Here is a 14,905-nt window from a genome sequence, read left to right on the forward strand (position 1 = left end):
GATAGCGATGTTAGAATCAGTGAGCCTCCATAGAAGCATATGATAGTGATGTTCGAATCAGTGAGCCTCCATCGAAGTGTATGACTGAAGTGTATGATATCATGTTGGAATCAGTGAGCCTCCATAGAAGTGCATGGTAGCATGTTGGAATCAGTGAGCCTCCATAGAAGTGCATGATAGCATGTTGGAATCAGTTTGCCTCCACAGAAGTCTATGGTAGCATGTTGGAATCAGTGAGCCTCCATAGAAGCGTATGATAGTGATGCTCAAATCAATGAGCCTCCATAGAAGTGTATGATTGAAGCGTATGATAGCATGTTGGAATCAGTGAGCCTCCATAGAAGTGCATGGTAGCATGTTGGAATCAGTGAACCTCCATAGAAGTGTATGGCAGCATGTTGGAATCAGTGAGAATCCATAGAAGCGTATGATAGTGATGTTGGAATCAGTGAGCCTCCATGGAAGCATATGAAAGTAATGTTCGAATCAGTGAGCCTCCATAGAAGTGTATGATTGAAGCGTATGATAGCATGTTGGAATCAGTGAGCCTCCATACATGTGCATGGTAGCATGTTGGAATCAGTGAGCCTCCATACATGTGCATGGTAGCATGTTGGAATCAGTGAGCCTCCATAGAAGCATATGATAGTGATGTTGGAATCAGTGAGCCTCCATAGAAGCATATAAAAGTGAAGTTCGAATCAGTGAGCCTCCATAGAAGTGTATGATTGAAGCGTATGATAGCATGTTGGAATCAGTGAGCATACATGTGCATGGTAGCATGTTGGAATCAGTGACCCTCCATACATGTGCATGGTAGCATGTTGGAATCAGTGAGCCTCCATAGAAGTGTATGATAGCATGTTGGAATCAGTGAGCCTCCATAGACGTGTATGGTAGCATGTTGGAATCAGTGACCCTCCATAGAAGTGTATGATAGCATGTTGGAATCAGTGAGCCTCCATAGAAGCATATGATAGTGATGTTGGAATCTGTGAGCCTCCATAGAAGCGTTTGATGCCTGCGATGTGGAATGACCACAGAAGTGTCTGTGACCAGTCATGTGGGTATGACGGCTACCCCATGGATGTGTATAAAATAGGGATCTGGGAATTTCAGACTCTCCCCAGAAGTGTAGGAGACCAGTGATGTAGGAATGACAGGTACTCCATACATGTGTGTCAGCCAGCAGCGTTGCAACGTCATATTCCATAGAAGCGCATGATAGTGATGTTGGAATCAGTGAGATGCCATAGAAATGTTTGGTAGCATTTTGAAATCAGTGAGTCTCCATTGAAATGTATGATGAGAAGGTTGGAATCAGTGACCCCCCCCCCATAGAAGTGCATGATAGTGATGTTGTAATCAGTAAGATGCCCTAGAAATATGCGATAGTATTTTGTAATCAGTGAGTCTCCATAGAAGCATATGATAGCGATGTTGGAATCAGTGAGCCGCCATAGAAGCATATGATAGTGATGTTGCAATCAGTGACCCTGTATAGAAGTCTATGATATTGATGTTGGAATCAGTGAGTTTGCATAGAAGCATGTGATAGCCTGTTGGAATCAGTGAGCCCCCATAGAAGCGTATGATAGCGATGTTGGAATCAGTGAGCTGCCATAGAAGTGTATGATAGCGATGTTGGAATCAGTGAGCTGCCATAGAAGCGTATGATAGCATATTGGATTCGGTGAGCACCCATAGAAACGTATGATAGCGATGTTGGAATCAATAAGTCTCCATAGAACCGTATGATGGCCTGTTGGAATCAGTGAGCCCCCATAGAAGCGTATGATAGCGATGTTGGAATCAGTGAGCTGCCATGGAAGCTATTCTAGCATATTGGATTCGGTGAGCACCCATAGAAACGTATGATAGCGATGTTGGAATCAATAAGTCTCCATAGAAGCGTATGATGGCTGCGAATAAGTGAGGCTCGTTTGTGCTTGTGGCAAGGGATGCTCAGAGCAGAGAGTGACAGCCTTTCGCAAGCCTTGCTTCTGCCTTTCAGAAGTGAAAGGGTAAAACCAAGTTGCCAGCGCGCCGGTCCCGGCGTCTGTGCAGAGCAGTGACCGAGGGGAAGACGCGCTGGCGCCCCCTTCACTCCTCTGCGAGCTTCCCACCTGCTGCCAGAGTCCAGGGGCCCTTGCGGTCTCCTTCACACCCTCGCGCCCTCTGGGAGGGGCAGTCAGCAGACGCAGCAGGTGGGCTCGAGGCGGAGCAGAGGAGACGAGAAGGGGCTGGAAATAGGACAGGAAGGAGTAAGGGGGAGAGCAGATAACCAGGGGCATCCATTGCGTGCCAACACCTGAAGGACAGGAACAGAGCAGAAATACCACCTGAAATGTAATTATTGATTCAAAATATCTCTAAAATACATATGGTTTTATTTGGGATAGCGTGTCAGCCGGTGCACCAAAAGTACTCCGTTGTGGGAGAATTTCCATAAGGAAAGTCGTGCACAGACCTTCTCAATGGAAGACTTTGGGATGTGGCGGCTGGATTTTCTCCCGGCGAGCTCTTGGCGGTGCCCTCGGGGAGCAGGGTGCCACTGAGCAGCACGGCGACCACCCGGACCTGCCCGCAGGGGGCTCCGAGTGCGGAAACGCCTGAAGGTTGGCACCTCAGCAGGACGAGCAGCGTTCACCACAGCAGCACCTTGGCAAGACGCGTACCTGTCCACGCCTGCCTTCCCGCGCCCTCAGGGGTCGGTTGGAGGACCCACCGGCCGGCATGGAGCCCCACGCCCGCGCTGATGTCGCCACGGTCTTCGTCTATAGCGCCTTCCTGGCCTCCGCCTGCGCTGCCTGGGTGAGTACTGCTCCCGTTCTTGGAGTCAAGGTCCCGCTTCCCCCAACTGACCAAATAGTACTGTAGCCCAGTAAAGCTTTGAATGCGTGCGACAGAGGCTCCGTTGACATGAAGGAAGTCATGTGTTCATGGTCTGAGACCCTGATGAGTGCCAGTGATGTGCACACGAGTGAGAACTCATTGAAGTGCGCACGTGTGTTAATGCTTAGAGGGAGTGAGGCTCCGTTGAGGTGAATGAAGTGATGCGTGCATTGTGTGACACCCTCATGAGTACCAGTGATGTGCACACGAGTGATAACTCATTGAAGTGCGCACGTCTGTTAATGTTTAGAGGGAGTGAGACTCCGTTGAGGTGAATTAAGTGATGTGTGCATTGTGTGACACCCTCATGAGCACCAGTGATGTGCACTTTAAAACTCATTGAAGTGCGCACGCGTGTTAATGCTTAGAGGGAGTGAGGCTCCGTTGAGGTGAATGAAGTGATGTGTGCATTGTGTGACACCCTCATGAGTACCAGTGATGTGCACAAGAGTGATAACTCAATGAAGTGCGCACGTGTGTTAATGCTTAGAGGGAGTGAGACTCGGTTGAGGTGAATGAAGTGATGCGTGCATTGTGTGACACCCTCATGAGTACCAGTGATGTGCACACGAGTGATAACTCATTGAAGTGCGCACGTGTGTTAATGTTTAGAGGGGGTGAGGCTCAGTTGAGGTGAATGAAGTGATGTGTGCATTGTGTGACACCCTCATGAGTACCAGTGATGTGCACACGAGTGAGAACTCATTGAAGTGCGCACCTGTGTTAATGTTTAGAGGGAGTGAGGCTCCGTTGAGGTGAATGAAGTGATGTGTGCATTGTGTGACACCCTCATGAGTACCAGATAAGTGCACACGAGTGAGAACTCATTGAAGTGCGCACGTGTGTTAATGCTTAGAGGGAGTGAGGCTCCGTTGAGGTGAATGAAGTGATGTGTGCATTGTGTGACACCCTCATGAGTACCAGTGATGTGCACACGAGTGAGAACTCATTGAAGTGCGCACGTGTGTTAATGTTTAGAGGGAGTGAGGCTCCGTTGAGGTGAATGAAGTGATGTGTGCATTGTGTGACACCCTCATGAGTACCAGTGATGTGCACACGAGTGAGAACTCATTGAAGTGCGCACGTGTGTTAATGTTTAGAGGGAGTGAGTCTCCGTTGAGGTGAATGAAGGGATGTGTGCATTGTGTGACACCCTCATGAGTACCAGTGATGTGCACCCGAGGGAGACACCGTTGAAGTGCGCACGTGTGTTAATGTTTAGAGGGAGTGAGGCTCCGTTGAGGTGAATGAAGGGATGTGTGCATTGCGTGACACCCTCATGAGTACCAGTGATGTGCACACGAGTGAGAACTCATTGAAGTGCGCACGTGTGTTAATGTTTAGAGGGAGTGAGGCTCCGTTGAGGTGAATGAAGCGAGTGATGGGTGTGTAGTTAGACGTTATTGACGGCAAGTGATGAGCACACAATGAGTGAGCCTGACTCCATTGCCGCGAAGGGAGGAAGTGGTGTGTCCATTGTCTGACACCACGACGAGTACCAGAGGTGTGCACACGATTGAGACACGGTTGAGGTGCGTGAGTGTGTTCATGTTTACAGTGAGTGCACTTCATTAAAGTGTATGAAGCAAGCGATGTGTGCAGTTAATAAGACGCTATCGAAGGCTGGTGAGTAGTACACAGTGAGTGAGACTCCATTGAAGTGAATGAAAGAAGTGATGTGCAGTGTTGTGCCCACAGTGAGTCTCAGTGAAGTATTTGAGTCCAATAAGGTTTACAATGTGAAGGACCCCATTAAAGTGTACAGAGCGAGTAATGTCTGCAACTGAAGGACAGTGATGTGCTTACAATGAGTGAGACTCATTGAAGCGCATGAGTGTGTTAATGTTCATATTGAGCGAGACTCCATTGAAGTGTATGAAGGAAGCGATGTGTGCCATTAGCGAGACCCCACTGAAGGCCGGTGCTGCGCATACAATGAGGGAGACCCCATGGGTGAGCACGAGGGCAATGGTAGGCACAGTGGGTGGGACCTTGAACTGCTAAAGCAATACAGGTGCAATCTCCCCGGCCTTCACACACATGCACGTTACCACACACCCCAACCCCAGAAGTGCACAGGTTCAGGCCTGCAATGCTCCCGGGCCCGCCTACATCCCTACACGGCAAAGACACGTGTGATACACATGACGAATGATATCGTGTGTCTGTAGACTGGTACATGGAGCTTCACGGGGTCCCTTGCCCTCCGGCACACAGCTGCTTACGCCTCCACGCCACCCCCGCTCCAGATCTGGCACCTGAGGAGGAACGCCTTGAGGCTGTGGGGAACACCCGGCCTGTGCTGGGCTAATAGTCGCCATGTTCTCCATCACAGCTTAGAGTGAGTCACAAAGAGTGGACTCAAATCCACGAGTCGAGAATGGATCAATTTGCGAGTCTCTACTCAAACGTGTGCCCTTTAATGTCCTCATTGGAATGCGCCGGTAACATAGCTCGGTGGGCAATAGCACCTGCTGCATAGGTTTGTGCATAAATTAAATGTCACAGGCTGGAATGCTGGCCATGCCCACCTTGCAGTGAAAGTCATACGCTAAGAATCAATAAACATTTCATATAAGTAAGTAAACATCCAATCAAAGAAGAGGATTCGCCCAGCCCAGCCTCATGAATGACAAAAGTGCAATATATCAATGGGCAAAAAACATAACTATGAACATTCACAAACATGTTTTTATGAAGAAATGCAAACAGTTTATCAAAATACCAAATATATAAACACATAGCCATGATCTACTATATATCCACAATAAACAAAACAGAGAAATGAATTAACACTATTAACAAAATGTATTAAAACATTAAACAATCACATAAAAAGGCTTTGGGGACCCTGCATGTGATAGCAGATTGACGTCAAAGCACTGGATAATGGGTCCCCACAACTAGTTTCGGCGCGAGGCATCACGAGTCGATGGCTGGGTGGTCATCAGGGCATTTATGAAAATGCCTGTGAAAGTACACTAAATGGAACACCATAAGTAACCAGGCCGAGGACAAACTAACCCACTTACAGGGGTGTGCAAATGTAGGTCAGACATCAATTGCCTTGCACGCCCAAATGAGCCCCTTTGGAATAAGAAACATGACAATCTAACCTACTAAAAAACACATCTAGAAATGCATTCACTAAATCATGTAATACGCAAAGAATCTGTCAATGCAGCCGTACCTTAGGTCCATCTTCTGGACCCTGGACTCCCCTCTAAGGGAACATTTAAGCCATAAGCCTCGATCACGGGTACATTACTGCATCAGTAAATGCCCCGGGCCTCATAGTTACAGGCCTGAGCGAAGCGAGGGCCTTAACGAAGGCCGGAGCATTACCTAACTCAGTAATACCCCCGCGGCAAGGGGCTTATTGCTATTAGTACCCCGACCCGCAAGACCGGGGTACTAATAGCATTGTTTTTCTGCTCTGAAATGCTGCAGCATTTCGGAATAGTAAAAAAAAAAACATCTAAAAAATTGCCGCCAGGGAAGGGAAATCGGAGTCCGTTTTCCCTTTCCATGGTGGACATCGGGAGCGGACGCGCTGGGGGATTCAGGTAAAACACTTACCTGAATCCCCGTGTGCTGGCTTGGGACAGGGATTACTCTGTTCCGAGCATCCTCATTGGCTGAGGGGCTTCCACCCCCCGCCCCGGGGGATAAAGGAAAGCAAAGCCGGAGAGGGATTCCCGGTCGGGTAAAGCCCCGGCGAGGGCCAATCAGATTGCATTTTACAATCTGATAGTCCCTCGCCGGGTACTAATAGACTTTAAAGGTACCACTGACTGTGCCCACTAGGAAATAACACTAGGAATGCAAGGGGTGTAATGTAAGGCCCACTTAGCATTCCATCTTTCTTAGGCTGATTAAAAGGTTGCATGGGATTATAATTAATGAAAAATTGACCAATACAAAAATAATGAATACAAAATAACGAATTCCAAAATAGCAAATTCATTTTTCATTGTTTTAGGGGGTTTCTCCTACGAAAGCTACCCCTTTTTTAAATAATACTTTCCTCCCACCCCCAAAACCACTATTCTGTCTCATAACCCCCATTTTAAATTTTTTTCAAAATGAGTTATTTTGATAGTTTTTTATTTGTTATTTTTTCATTAGTTGTTTTGTATTCGATATAATCACTGCATACCGATCAAAATGGATGCCACTGAGTTGTATGACAGAACTCTATGTACACATGCAGATGTGATGCATTAATGAGGACCACTGCAGTAGCCCAGCCTTCAATGGAATGAGAAGGAGCCCCCCAGAAGGCAGCAGACACGCTGCTGGGGCATAGAGTAGGCTCTGCTATCCCCCCAGAGTTCGAGGTGGCTCTGGGTGGAGGTGTGAGCAATGGACCCCGGTTGGGTCACTCAGGGGCACAGGGCAAGAGGTGACTGTCTGATCCTAATAAATGTCCCGTAATGGTCATACATGAAAATCCTAGAGGTAAAGACATTGAATCCACAAATACTGATTGAAAAAAGTTGACTTGCAAACGACAGCATTTCATTTTGCTTTATTCTAAGTAAAATAAATGTGTCAATTTCGAATAGAATAGTTTAATACATCAAAATAAACCGCTGTATAATTGGTATTTTAAAAACATAATGCTTTGACGCACCCCTACCTTGCGTACCTTTAACCTCTGTGAACGTTTGCACATCAACTTCGCAAGTAAACCCCACCTCACCCTTTAGCCTTACCTAAACTTTCTCCAAAGATACCTTTCCTGGCTCCTTCACCGCCCATCCCTGCCTCACTGCACCTTTCTTTATTTCAAAACCAATTTTTTTAATCATTCTGCATTTTTCAAATTCAAGATGCAACTCAGCTTTTGGTGGTAATTTCATTGGAATTACTGCCAAACTCATTTACTGTTACCGCCTCTCGGACCAGTGGATTTACCAGGGAATTACGAGTGGTGGTAAAGGATCGTCAATGCCCATTTTTGGAGGCCATAGGACCCCGTGTGGATTTCTGCTGCGGTAAATTCGATGAATTTTGGAGGTAACAGGGTTTTCCAGCCAACAACATGCTGGAGGTAAACCTTCAAATTCACCTCCTAAACTGAAATTTAGCAGTGCAGTAAAACTGGCAGTAATGCAGTTACCACCAAAAAAGTGGCACTAAGAGAATTACCGCCAGAAATGCAACGCACCACCAAACTCCTAAAGAGGTGGATTGTGTTTCTAGGGTTTTCATTTGAGTTTTTGAGCATTCTCTCTCTTTCATTCTATAATTTGACTGGTCGCCGCTGGTATGCAGTGGTAATAATGAAAATGAAATTAAATAACGACAAACATTTTCAGTGACACCTGAATAATGACAAGTTTTTTTAGTAAATGTATATATGGGGGAAGGGTAAAGGATTAAAAGGGGTGTGGGTAGTAGGAGGGAGGGTAAAAAATGGGTAGAAATAGGAGGCATTGGGGGAGGGTCCCCCAAATAAAAAAATAAAATAATCGGTGAAAATGTATGTTGTTATTTTGGTTGTAGTTATAAACACATGGAACCGTCGCCATCTATAAGGGGTGGATTGGCCTAGAACAATTCTGTGATTTGTTTCTAGCCAAATCCCAGGAAGATAGCTCAGCGGCAACGTGTGCGCCTTGGAAGAAAGACAACACAAAGCAACACAGGTTCAATCCCTGGGTCCGGTTTAAAAACCTCTTGGTGTTTATAGCGTTATAAATATGCAATTATTTATTTATTTATAACAGACCAGCAGCCCGCAGGCATCAGGGCACATACATGCATAGCGTTATAAATATGCAAAAAAAACAAAAAACTATTCCTATAATAGTGCCTCGATGCCCGCAGGCTGTGTGAGTACTTAAAAAATGCAAATAAATAAACAAGGCGAGGGGCTGCGTCAGAGCCTCTGATATTTTGCTGACTTGCTGCCTCCCTGCCCCCAACACATGATTTCGAAGTAACATTGCTTCAAATCCTTCAAAAGCTTTCCAGGGCCACGGGCCTGTGAAGAAACCCCCCTGTATCCCCTAATGGCCGCTCCACACAGGCAACCTTGGGGCTGATCACCTGGGAGACAGAGTCCTTGGATGCAGACAAGCCCACGGAGTTTTAGCGCAGACGACGGGCGAGTTACTGGCTGCAAAACCGCTGACAGACAATTTGAAACGATTGCCCAAAGTGCACATTTCACGTAAAACGCCTTTAAGTCGTCACGTCTCAGGGACGCCTAAAGCAAATTATTTTATTTTTATTTTCACACTATGGACAGGCAGCAGGTCAGAAAGACTGTCACAGGTGCCTTGTTAGGTTTTTGTTCTAATGCAATTATTGAAATATTTTTATGTAGAAGTGTCAGTTTAAGAAGTATAATTTGTCTTGTATTTGTATGAACATTTTGTAAAGACTCATCGAGTCATAAACAAAAAAACAAAACAAAAAAATGTTTTTGACGGTTAATTCCTTTGATGGCTTTGCGTTTTACATTGAATCAATGATTTTTGTATTTAGAACTGTTTAACGTATGAGTGTAACAAATAGTATTCCACCAAACTCTTGTAGAAAGCAAACTAGAGTCTTTCCCGTTAGCCGTAATGCATTTTAAAGCTATACAGATGAATAGATCATAAAGTCTAGCAGTAATTCCACAATATAATGCTAAATGGCTTTATTTCACCAAGTATCTCAACTGTTTCAATGCAATTGCTCATGGTACATGAATCTGCACCTGTATGTCTTCATCACTATCCATATGTCTACACTCAAACTGAAATGCTATAACTAAACAATATTAGAAATAATTAATTTTTTTTGATAACATATTCTAATATACCCATTCTCCCCCCCCCCCCAACCTCTACCCTCCTGGTTCTTATATGTCTAGTGTCTGTCTCCCTGTACGTCTCCCCCCTAATCTCTACACTCACTACATATAAATCACTCTTTACAGACTAGAGTTACTACTATTCCAACATAACCTGTTATAGTTATGCTGTTGATACCTACTTTAGTTCATAAAAAATTGTAAGTGAATTTAACAAAAGTATTATTTACATAGAAATACGTGACCATAGACCTTAATCATTCACTATGTTATTCTTAATTGTTCTTGTTTCATTCAAAGTCTGTAACGTGTTGATACCTGTATCAGACTCAATATTTAAACAACAAAAAATATTAAAATTAAAAGAACTGTTTAACTTAATTTGAAAGATGTGATAGTTTCTTTTACACTTTTGGACACTTCATTAAAGAATAGACATTGCCTGGGTTAATGAGTCAGAGCAAGAACGCGCCGACTCTGCTGTGGGGCAAGTGGAGCTTTAGCCATCATATCACTGCCTCTGAAAGTCCAGAAGGGCTGGAGCAGAGGCACTGCTGGTAGGGAGCCAGCAAGTCTCATTCACAGCAGGTCAAGTGGCCGTGACCCTGAGGAGTCCCTTTCAAAACTAGGAAGGGAGGAAGGGCCCAGGAGAGTGCATGTACAGCTGGCCAGGCTGTAGGGGCCCAGAGGAGTGTGCTTCACAGGTGGTAGGAGAGTGTCCTTCATAGCAGGGAAGGTGGTAGTAACCCAGGGGAGCATCCTTCCCAGTTGGACAGGTGGTAGGAGCCCAGGGGAGTGTCCTTCACAGATGGTAGTGGGCCGGGGTAGTGCCCTTCATAGCTGGACAGGTGGTAGGAGAGTGTCCTTCACAGCAGGGCAGCTGGTACGAGCCCAGGAAAGTGTCCTTTACAGATGGCCAGTTGGTAGGGGCCCGGGGTAGTGCCCTTCACAGATGGCCAGGTGGTAGGAGCCCAGGGGAGTGTCCTTCACACATGGCCAGGTGGTAGTGGCCCGGGGTAGTGCTCTTCATAGCTGGGCAGGTGGTAGGAGAGTGTCCCTCATAGCTGAGCAGGTGGTAGTAACCCAGGGGAGCATCCTTCACAGTTGGACAGGTGCCAGGAGCCCAGGGGAGTTTCCTTCACAGATGGCCAGGTGGTAGTGGCCTGGGGTAGTGCCCTTCATAGCTGGACAGGTGGTAGGAGAGTGTACTTCATAGCTGAGCAGGTGGTAGTAACCTCGGGGAATATCCTTCACAGTTGGACAGGTGGTCAGAGCTCAGAGGAGTGTCCTTCACAAATGGCCAGGTGGTAGTGGGCCGGGGTAGTGCCCTTCATAGCTGGGCATGTGGTAGGGACCCTTGGGTGTGTCCTTCATAGCAGGGCAGGCAGTAGTAACCCAGGGGACTGTCCTTCATAGGTGACAGGTAGTAGAGACCCAGGGGAGTCCCCATCACAACTTTAGAGTTAGGTTGGCACAGGAGAGTGAATTCACAGCTGCTTAGGTTGGAGGCACCCATTAGAATATCGCTCACAGATAGACAGATGGTAAGAGCCCAGAGGAGTATCCTTCACAGATGGCCAGGTGCTAGTGGCCCAGGGGAGTATCCTTCACAGACGGGCAGGTGGTAGGAACCCACAGGAGTATCCTTCACAGATGGACAGGTGGTAGGAGCCAGAGGAGTATCCTTCACAGATGGCCAGGTGGTAGTGGCCCAGGGGAGTATCCTTCACAGACAGGCAGGTGGTCGGAACCCACAGGAGTATCCTTCACAGATGGCCATGCCGTGTAATATTGGCCAAGGCACTATTAGCAGCCTCCCTATCTACATGCAAGAGGAACTGGGCCCTGGAAATCCCCTGCACCAAGAACGGAAGACCCAGCCAAAGGACAAAGGTTTCCTGTCTTTACTACAAATTCAAAAGACAGGGATTGCAGCATGAACAACGTAACATTCTCCATTCGCTCTCAGTGTCTAGGTGGTTGTCAGCTGGTTTTGTTAGTGCGTGACATCACAAAATGTGGTTGCATCCCAAAAACCTAACAGGGGAAGGAATTGGTTAGTGAGGTGAACTACATATCTTTTCGATAAGGGATTAGTATATTCATTGGGTAAACCATATCTGATGGCTCCTCCTGAGACCACCTCCAAAAGTATCAAATATGAAGTTACAGGTTAGTGAAAGGTAGTTGGCCAATGCAACATAGTGTGAGCTTATCGTGGACAGTGAACAGGGATTGGACAGAAAGGGTCTTCTCAGCCTTGGAGCCTTGGACAGGTACCAGGCCAAGTGCAACAACTCAAGGTAGTGAGAACGACCCCAAAGGTGCTGCATGTTCCCAATAAGTTGCCTTCTCTGATCTCGTAGGCCATTAGACAGAACATTCGTCTTTGAACCTGTGTTACATTTGTATCCCCCTGCTTTCAGTTTGATGGGAACAAATATCTCTATCTGGCTCTAATAAATAGACACTGTCTGGCAGGTTCAGGTCACGTGTGTAGGGACCACGAAATGGATTTCTCCTGCCTGTAATTTATGGGGATTTTCGGCTTGGGTTCCCTTTTGGCTTATTTTTATTTATTTATTTATAACAGACCAGCAGCCCGAAGGGATCAGGGCACATACATACACAAGTTGAGACATACAGAAAGACAGGACAATCAAGATCCTAGGAGGAACAGTGAGAAAGTGTGTAATTGATTACTTGAGAGAAAGGTTTTTAATGCTCTGCAAAAAGTCCTTGTTTTCTAGAAAGTCTTAGCTTTAAGGGGAGAGCATTCCAGAACTTTGCAGCGTTAACTGGGAATGATTTTCCTAGGCCATTTGAGCTTTTTTTATCCAGGCCAGTTGACCTGCGCCAGATTAGAAGAGCGCAGTGATCTGGTGGGGGTATAGCGAGAGATTATGGACTTTAAGTAGGGAGGAGCAGTCCCAAAGAGGCAGCTATGTTCAAGAGTGCCTACTTTAAAGTAAATGCGATCCTGAACTGGTAGCCAATGGAGATCTCTCCTATGATAGGAGATATCTCTTCTTGAGATTTTCTTAATGATGCGTACAGCTTCCTTCTGTATGACCTGGCTTTTCTGCAAGCAGGTGTTATTTGCACCAGTTAGCAGGGCATTGCACTAATCACGTCTCAACAGCATAGTTGCTTGAGCAATTGTGGCACAGTTCTTTTCAGTGAGGAAGGGCCAGATGTTCTTTAGCAGACAGAGGTGGTACTTGCAATTTCTGCTGGACTGGTTGAGTAGGCATTCGCATTCAGGGAGGATTCCAAAAGGATACCCAAAGTTTTTACATTGCTCAGCACTGGTATAGTACAATTCACAATTTTAAAACATTTCTATTCCAGATTAAGTTTGTAGCGTGCCTGCGAGGAACCAAATATCAGAACCTCTCTTTTGTTTCCATTGAGGCACAACCAATTCCTGTGCCTCCATCACTCAATTAAATCATAAGTGCGAAGCAGATTGGAAAAGTCCAGTGCGTGATCATCACTAATATCCAGGACCAACTGCGTGTCGTCTGCGTAGTTCGTAAAGAATATCCCTGAGTCCTCAAGGAGCCAGCAAAGCGGTCTTAAGTACAGGTTGAACACCACTGGAGACATGCAGGCTCCCCTGTGGCACAGCACACTGGATGGGGGCTGAAAATGAGAAAGCTTCCCCCTGATGGATTCTGTACACACGGTGGGACAGAAAGGACTGGATCCAATTGAGGGCTTCATTTGGGCAATTGCCCAGGTGACCAAGTGTGTGGAGGAGACGGTCATGGTCAAGCAGGTTGGCTGCTGCCAACAGATCGAGTAGGATCAGAATGCCAGCTCTTCCACTATCCATGATGCTCAACATGTGTGTCTGGAGATCAACAAGAGCTGTCTCTGTGCTGTGAGCTGGTCTTAAACCCGATTGCCTGTTGTGAAGGACACCATTCACTTCCACAAAGGCTTGAAGCTGAGATGTAGCTATTTTATCAAGTATTTTCAAAAGGAAATTGCAGTTTGTGATGGGTCTAAGGTTTATAGGATCTTTGAGTCCATTCCAGGCTTCTGAAGCTAAGGGGTAACTGTCACCACCTTGATCGAGTCAGGGACATGATTGTCCCGAAAAGATGAATTAACCAGGTGAGTAAGGAAGGCTTATCTGGAAACTGTCCTTCTCTCTCTGCCCTTGGCTGTCTGTGCACGGTAGCCACACTGGAAGCCTGTTCTGCCAGCTTCGACTGGATCAGCCTGTCCGCTTTCTCTGTGTCTCGAGTTCTCAAAGCATCTCCCATACACTCCAATGTACTTATGGTATCCATTTTTATTCACATAGCCGTCCCTGTTAGTTGCATTAAGTGTCAGCAAGCCATTCATATGTATTCCTATGCATTGTGCAGTTCTTTGCTTTGCAAAAGATGTATGTGGGTCAGTCCTCTAGTTATGTGAGTCATAATTATATCCTTCATGTCGGTCATCAATAAACAAAAATGTCTGCGTAGCTTCATGCAGGGATGCATATGTGCTTCATGTCTAAAGTATCTATGTCATGGTGATGTTATCGGCTTTCCCAGAAGTTGTAGTCAATCAACTTGTTCGATTGATGACAACTGCATCTCTTCAATACTATGGTCTGAACGATTGTCCGAATGAGTAGTGTTTCTCGCATCTGCGATCCATCAATGTTTGAGAGGTGGGGCTCACAAGCCATGTACATCTCTTGTTTCTCTGTCGCTGGGAGTGGGATGGGTGAAATGAGGGCTATGATTAGGTCCCCCTCTTCAATCCTCCCTCTGGTCAACAGGTCGACTACATTCCCCAGACTATTCTCCCTGGTAAAGTACAATTTTGGGATCCATACCTTTGCCACTCCTCTCAAGTGTCCAGCATGCCTCAGTTGTTCATCTAACCTCCTGGTCATGTAGCAGCAATCTCCATCGGGTTTGCACCACACACAATTTCCCCAATTGTTGCAAGGATATGGGGAAAGGAGAACCTTGTACCTGGCAGGAACATAGGACACTGCTTCAAGTGTAATTGCAATACGCCAAGAGTCTGTGTCTCTTTGTCTGCTTTCGTCTCTACGTTCAATACTGTTTTCATCACTATTGTCTTTTCAGTAGTTTTCTTGCATTGCGATAGGGCTACTCCGATAACACAGAAGGAGAGTAGAACTAGCACGTAAGATGCTATGAGCACTTTCAGTCCATTAGCCATCCA

At 46.2% G+C, this 14,905-nt stretch overlaps 1 protein-coding gene across 1 annotated transcript in view; it reads left to right on the forward strand.

Moving 5' to 3' along the window:
• The first annotated feature begins 2,144 nt into the window (after positions 1–2,144).
• LOC138521346 (parathyroid hormone/parathyroid hormone-related peptide receptor-like) overlaps positions 2,145–14,905 on the forward strand; it is a 280,555-nt gene continuing 267,794 nt past the window's right edge. Inside the window, exon 1 of the mRNA XM_069634105.1 lies at positions 2,145–2,814. Within this exon, the coding sequence (XP_069490206.1) occupies positions 2,737–2,814 (78 nt within the window). The 5' untranslated portion in view covers positions 2,145–2,736. The remainder of the gene's footprint in view (positions 2,815–14,905) is intronic.

The sequence above is a fragment of the Ambystoma mexicanum genome, chromosome 13 (genome assembly GCF_040938575.1).
Source record: "Ambystoma mexicanum isolate Mex_15411 chromosome 13, UKY_AmexF1_1, whole genome shotgun sequence".
NCBI lineage: Eukaryota > Metazoa > Chordata > Amphibia > Caudata > Ambystomatidae > Ambystoma > Ambystoma mexicanum.